The 7,757-nt window shown below is 41.6% G+C and overlaps 1 protein-coding gene across 1 annotated transcript; it reads left to right on the top strand.

Moving 5' to 3' along the window:
- Nucleotides 1-887: 887 nt before the first annotated feature.
- Nucleotides 888-3,157, top strand: fam43b (family with sequence similarity 43 member B). The gene has a single exon (XM_006794039.2). The coding sequence runs from the start codon at nt 1,019-1,021 to the stop codon at nt 2,024-2,026; it is 1,008 nt and encodes a 335-aa protein (XP_006794102.1). The 5' UTR covers nt 888-1,018; the 3' UTR covers nt 2,027-3,157.
- The last annotated feature ends 4,600 nt before the right edge of the window (nt 3,158-7,757 follow it).

Below are 7,757 nucleotides of genomic sequence, written 5' to 3'. Positions count from 1 at the left end.
CTTAAAAGTACAGAAAAAATCCAAGTGTGTAGATATAATTTGTGAAATAAGAACGAACTACTAAATGTATTAAGCAGGCATGCATTAAAGCATGACATATAGACATTTTCAGTTACAAAAATAATGGGATTCTGTATTTCAGAAGCATAATTTAGTGCTTATCAGCTGTTTTGGAGTTTTGGAAACTTGCTCTGTCTTTGAAAATGTTTTTAATTATGCAGTAATATCACTCAAACAGAATTTTTAAGTCCAATCCTAATTAGCCTCACTATTATATCTCAGATATCTTTGCATAATACACAGTGAGCGACTCAGCTGTGGAAGGAAAATTCTGCTAGTTTATGTCTGAAGTAAACTGCTGGTGTAAACAAACCTTTGACAGGATTAAATGGCCTTACAAATTTATCTAGTCTTAAAAGAGGGGTTAGAATCATTCCAGAAATAAGGGGTCTTCACTGTGCAACACTTGCAACATCGACCCAAAACACTTGCATCCTCAAGCTGTTAATAGGATAAGATAATTCCGCTGATCCTGCTTAAACAAATCACACTTAACAAGTGACTTTTACAACTCATTTAATAAGTAGTTACTTAAGAGGGAATACTTGTTTTTCTCATGTTTACAAGAAACATAGATAGAGTGATAGCTCAGTGCAAAGCTGGATGGTTAAATACTGCTTTGGGACTGAGCCATTTGGAAACAAAACAATAAAGCAGGGAGGGGGTTGAGAGTGCCCGAGTGCCGGGCTAAGGATCCTGCACTGATCAGCGCTGCATGATGCAGAAAACAGATGAGAAAGAGGAGGAGGAGGAGAGGAAGGAGGAGCGAACTGGGAACAGACTGGCTGAGGCTCGCAGCTCTCAGTCTCTTCTCTGTGCTTCGCCAAGCAGCTTCTCCGTGCTTTCCTCTTTCTCTCTCGCCCACATCGGCTTTAATACTCTTCTTGCCTGAGCTTACAAGAGGAAACGTAGCAACAGAGGGGCTCGCTCACTCGCTCGCACCAACTTCGCCCACGCCATGCTGCCCTGGAGAAGGAATAAGTTTGTTCTGGTGGAGGATGAGGCGAAGAGTAAACCCAAGAGCCTGGGGACTGGACTGACCTACCACTCCATCCTCTCTTCTCTGCTGCGCTCCTGTCCTGACTTGCTACCCGACTGCCCCTTTGACTGGGTGGGTAGCATCTTCCACACAAAACGGCAAAAGGTTGAACTGAATAAAGAGGAGCCGGTTTATAATGTGCGCTACTTGGGAAGTGTGGTCACCATTACGGCAAAGGGAGATGGCTGCACCCAGGAGGCGGTGGCCAAAATCTGGGCGAGGAGCAACTATGGGGACCAGAGTGTCAAGATGAGGTTAACAGTGGGACCACAAGGGATCCGGATGAGTGCCGACAAATCCGGGAAAAAGAAACCCATCCATCTTTACTCCCTGAACAGGATCACTTATTGCACCGCTGACCCGTGCCGGCCCAAGATCCTGGCTTGGATTTATAGGCACCAGGTCAAGAACATGGCGGTGGTGCTCCGGTGTCACGCAGTCCTGGTTAGTAAGTCGGAGAAGGCCCAGGCAATCGCCCACAGCCTCTACCAGAATGCCACCTCCGCCTTCAGCGAGTTCAAGCGGCTGAAGCGTCAGAGTGATTTCCGGCACTGCCAGCAGCAGCTGCTCGGTGAGGAGGCAGTGCCCCTGATGCCTCTGAGGAGGCTGCTGAACGGGCAGTGCCACTACAGACCGCCTGCCGACAACCCCGGAACTGCCACCCGTCTCTGCTCCATCACAGAGGAAGAAGAAGAGGAGGAGGAATGTGAGAAGGAGAGCAAAGATAGAAAGGAAGAGGTGAAGGAAGCGGAGGAGGATGTAAAGGAGCAGCAGGACAAACAGAAGGTTTTAACGACAAACACAGACCCGACTCAGTTATTATCAAAGTTGGACATTGGGGATATTGCCCGACTGGAGCAGTGCCAAATCAACTTTGTCAGTGACAGCAACAACAACACATTTACCTTTATAACCTCTCTGGTGTGACTGTAACACAGTTTAAAGAGTGCAATTCTGCACTACAATGACACATTCCTCTCTCTGCCCTTCACTGGTACCCCACTCAGGCTCCCTCCTGCCCCAACCATGTAATGCAAAGTGTTTACCAGAAACTTCTCCAACTTACCGGGTGGACAAGAAGAGGCAGACGATCGTTTTGTGGGAGTAATTCCTACTCGGCCCGGATGCCTCGGATTCGGGCTCGACTGTAGCAGTTTGGGAAACTGCATGTTTACACAGGAGGGCTGGTGATGCACAGACTAACAGCAGCACAATGACAAATGAGGACACTGGGTTCAGAAAACACGGGAGTGCTGAGAGACGCTGAGATCGCTGACATTTGTGTCACATATTGACTGCAGCACCGATCAGGATGTAATTAGTAGACCTCTGTCTCTTATTTTTGTGAGTATATTTCAAGCCTCGTTTGTAAGCAGGGTCATTTTTTTGGACTGACTTGTGATATTTTTCAGGGAGGTTCTTTGTAAATTTGTGTAACTTTTCTAAAATGACAATCCTCATTAAAATGACTCGCAGACTGACCTTTCCCAGCGAAGACGTTTATTACGGTTTTACTAATGATAGCAGCCGACTAATGAATAAGGCTATAATTTAGGAGGCAAGCCATTGAGTCGACATGTTTATTGCTGCCATTTGTTAAGGTCCTTATCATTTATGCATGACAAGTCAGCAGTAACCTTTTTCGTGCTGAGCTATTGTCTTTTTTCTCATGACATCTTTGATCCTTTGGCTTTTAAAATGAACACTGTGATAAATGTGTGACCAGGGACTATTACATAACTGTTCACGCAGCATTGATTAATTCTTATAGTGCATCTTTTAAAATATATATTTATGATTTGCTAAAGCAAAAACAAACTGTTTGCCACTGCTCTGCCCGTCTTAGTTTTGCTAATGCCGTTTTTCCATGAGCCCTTGCAAAAATGCAAATGACCCTCACTATTGAACACAAGTGTTTGAAATATGACTGTAGCTGATTTCCTGTTAATAATATCTGTGCTACTGTCCCAAGATGCATTGTGATTACTATGAGATGAAGCTATTTATTTTCCAAATATGATGAATAAAAATTACCCTTGCCTGGGTTTCCTTCTTGAATCTCAGGAGGAATGTATTTCAAGATGGTATCAAAGAGATTATTCAAATGAATGCAACAGCTCTGCATTCCACTAGTGTACATTTGCATGTTTGTGATGTGAAAATATGTCTCACCGTCACGTCAAACACAAGAGAACAGCCTATTTACATCAGACTAATCTGCTTTCAAACTGTATAGGAGGATAAATAAATGTTTTTGCCACAGAAAAGACACTAAAATGTCAACTTTCAGCTGTCAGTTTCATTAGATGTTAATGTGGTTTGATAAATTTCTGCAAGCCTCGCAGTGGCTCTGCATCGCTTAACCCTAAGGGGAGCAATTAATCAGCGGGTTGAATTGTTCAGAAAAGGAACATAAAGCACCTGCCTCGACAGGACGGCTGTCAGGCTGACGAGTGATCCAAAACGGGGACCAGGAAGTTGACTCACTAATCAAGCATATTGCTGCCAAAATCAGCTATTTCTAAAGAAGGCAGAGAGTTTAACTGGGTTTACTGGGAGGATATGTAACTATATCATGTTTGGATTATATCACCATAAAAATAATAAATATATTAATGTTGAAAAGCTAGTAACAGTTAAACAATTCATGAATTCATGTCAGGTATCAAACATCAAAAGCTGTTTGAGCTGACTTTTCTCATTAGAGATTCTACTTTTGAAGAGCTTTGACTTTATTGCTGCATGAGAAAGCAAAACCATTTGGAGTTGGGTTGAATTACTGAGACGGATTGCTCTGAGTGGAAACCTTCAGCTGGAACATTTGAGATCAATAATTTTCTTTTCTTGAAATGAACTACCTCGGAAATAGAAGATGATCTCATGTCAGGAGATGGAAGATAAAGGATTCATTTGTCCTTGCAACAAATCCATTCACAGGAGAGATTACGGAATACTTTCATTTATGTGATTTTTTTCCCCCTGCATTTTAATCCTCAGACACACAAAACACAACGCAATAAAGTCACACTGGCATTCTGCTATGGGGTGGTTAAGCAGAGGAACCACTGTGTTTTTACGCAAACATAACTCTTGTCAGGCAAACATAAGAGAGGGAGCAGATGGCAGCAGCAAGGTGCACGCTGAGCTTTATCACACTCGTCTTCCAGAATAACAAGGGCTCAAGCCCATATCCGGAGCTTGTTATGTTTTGTCACATCGTCAGCCGCAGGAGATGCTCTTTAAAAACATAAAATCTAATCAAACCCAGCAGACCTGGGCCTGTCAAATATTACGTATAACCAAGCTGTGCCATTTTACAGCAGGGTGTCTGAGGAGATCCAAATAGCTGCTTCCGCCTGCACACATCTGTTCTTAGTCTTTCTCATCCTCATGCGGTGTCTGTGAGGCAAACACAAGGGTGTGTGACAGTACCACAGGCCTGCATGTCTCCACCGCGACGAGGAGGAACAGAAGAATAAAATATTGTGTCCCAAAGTAACTGGCGGCAGGCAGCAGTCCATTTTATTCCAGGGAGAAAAGTACAAAAAAAATACCTCCCAAAAAACAACCACACACACACACACAGCTTCCCCAAGAGCATGACAAAGAGGAAGAACACTGTGAATCACAGAGACGTTGGCCAGTACTGGGAGAAATGAACAATAATGAAACTTTATGAAATATAGCTGTAGGCAGCAGTGAGGAGGGACAAGCAGTTCAGCAGGGCGCAGTCACTATGGCAACTTATTCTGATCGTGTTAAAAGCCTGTCTGCAAGCACTGACAAGAAAACCATGGACTGGTGCTGCCACGAGGTCACCCAGTCATTTCGGGACTCTGCATTTTGTAGTCTCAGTGTTAGCAATTTATGGTGGCAAAGGTGACTGTGGTTTGACAAAAGGGTGGAGTGGAGTTATTAGATAACACTTGCAAGCTTAGTTAGCAAGCAGCATCCACGAAACGTACGCATAGAAGCACCTACTTGCTAATTAGTAACACACCACAACTGAGGCGCAAGTTTATTGGATGGGCTGTACCACATCACACTCCAGAGGCAACATAAACATGGATGAGTGGTCCAGTTCATTAAGCTGAATTTGACTGGCTACCAGTGCTGTGCATACCGCAAGTAAATGCAGGGGCAGTATTGCCAATGCCAACACTGATACTGATAGTGTTAACGTATAAAGGCTGCTTATGCAGTGGAGATTGTTGTGTTATCACTTATGAAATGAATGATCATGATTTTGCAAATTATGAAGTTTATTTGTGTAATTTTTACTTTCCACAATAATTAGTTAACATAGTAAAAGACACCGTTCAGCTTTTCATGTATTTTGAAACTGCTCTTGTGCCTGTCTGTAAAGGGTCAGCATGTACTGTAGGTTAAAAAAAACAAGCAGAAATAGACAGACTAAACAAAAAGGCTTGGACTTTTTTCATAGTACATTTTGAGGTATATCTTTTTTCATTTCCAAAAAAAATGATTCCCTTAACGAGTCAGCGGGCTACATACTGAACTTAGAGGGTAGCAACAAAATATCGATACTATCGCACTGTATCGATCCAATCAGACACCAGGATTGGCATTAATACTATCAATATTTGAATTGTTCCGCCCACCTCTACTGGTTAAGCCCATATAGACATGTATGGGCTTCAGCTTCCCGTGTCAAGGCACCTCGCAGTCAAAGCAAACACACCTTAAGCCAAAAGAAAATTGAAACGTAATTATAAAACATTCTCGTACTGTTCACTTGTTATTGTGGGGTTCCTTGTACCCAGTTATAAATACTTTTAATGATGATAATTCTGCTTTTGAAAACAGTGATCTGCAGGAATTAGCTAAATTTTGAGTTTTAGCATTTCTCTGTTGGCTGCATTTTAAAAACTTATTTCTAGTCCTAATGTTGCTCCTTGGTAGAAAAAAAAAAATAGTCTTTCAACAAAATGCAAATTAAACTAATTTGGGGTTCCAGTCTTAACAAGTAGTGCAGATATGTACCAATTTGGGGAAAAATAATCAAACTTTGTGAAAACTTTGACAGTCTTTTCAATCCTGTGTGGTGAAAATTGATATAAGATACAAATAGATATGTGCACACCTCCAATTTTGAGCCTGTGGTTGCACTAGATTGCTCGGTGAAAAGAATGAGGGCATTGACCCAATTTATTGTGCCAAGTTAGTCTTAAAGACTTTACTCTGTCCAGTTTCACAAAAAGGCACCTTTAAAGGTACCATCTGAATCTCAGTTATCTATTAATATCATCAGATTTCCTTTGACCTTTCTCACAGCTATGACGTTTGAAGAAATGTTGCATCACATTGTTCCAATACATTAGTTGCAGCTATCTTATTAAAATGAACTTGATTAAAGGAAACATGAAGACAACTTTAAATCACATCATATTTTCCATGCAAAAGGCTCTCTCCAAGATCCCAAAGTATTTCACCTCGTGATTTGTTTTGATTAATAAAAACCTGACTGCAGCATTTCCTCTGGCAAAACTAAAAGACACCATTGAAAATAACATTTCACAAAACATATTTTCTTGCTGGATTCATTACTGTCTCTTGAGACGTGTGACTGGAAACATCCACAGGTACCTTTTTTGCTTGGTGAAGACCTCAGCTGTGGTGGGTGTTTGTTTTCCCAGGTAGATAGAACAACAAGGACACCTATCCACACTCAAAAACAAAACTCAATAAATGACAAATGAAGTTCTGTCAAATAGCATTTTTCAGTTCTATAAGAGAAGAGACCAGAAAAGAGTGTTATTTTTTGCAGTTAAACTGCAGTGTATGCTTGCTTGCCAGAGCTTCCCTCTGAGACCCGTGGATGTATTAAACAGAGCTGCATCGCCTGCCTCACGAGCCAAAAGTTTTCCAGTTACTGGGTTTGCTCCCATGGTTTCCAGTCCACTGCACAAATGATTTAGCATTTTCCTGAATATAAAACTCATTTTACAGGCACTGGGGAGGTTTTACAAATATGCAACTCTGTGGATTAAAAATTCATAGCAAAAATGGTTAAGAGACATACCAAAACCAGTGGGAAAACTTTTGTTTTGTGGTCACTGGGACACACTGTGTCCCACTGATCTCCACTTCTTTCAGTACATCTGTGATAACAGATTCATGCAACGATTAATAAAAATCACTTCCTCATTTGCTGTTGTTTTAATTTTTACAGCTGTTTCTTTGCCTGATCATGAAAATATTGGTGCTCATAACTAAACAACCCATGCTGCTCCAGAAACCGCGCCTTATTTTCTGCTGCTGTCATTCTGCAGTTGCAGGGAGTTTACAAGTTCAAATGATCACAGCTAACAAGCATCATTTCCCCTACTGTGCAAATCTTATAACACCTTCTGAGAAAAATAGTTGCATATCTAGCAAGTTTCAGATGAGATGTGGTGGGTTTTGCCGCTCAGCATCACTGTCAGTATCACACTGAAGCTCTCGAACAACAAAAATGCACTGCAAGATGCACATTCAGGATTTTTCTTATGACTGCAATGCTTTGTGTTTAATATTTCAAGATGCAACTGCCCCACAAGATCCTAAAGTGAACCAGAACTTGGTAGAATAAACTATCAAATAATCGCTTGAAACTTTTTCATTTTTCCCAGATTCATGGCCATGTGTGTGCTTTACT

This window comes from Neolamprologus brichardi, chromosome 20 (assembly GCF_056152115.1).
Source record: "Neolamprologus brichardi isolate AB-2024 chromosome 20, ASM5615211v1, whole genome shotgun sequence".
NCBI classification, from domain to species: Eukaryota; Metazoa; Chordata; class Actinopteri; order Cichliformes; family Cichlidae; genus Neolamprologus; species Neolamprologus brichardi.
The sequence above is the reverse complement of the archived record's forward strand: the minus strand, read 5'-3'. Positions and strand labels throughout refer to the sequence as shown.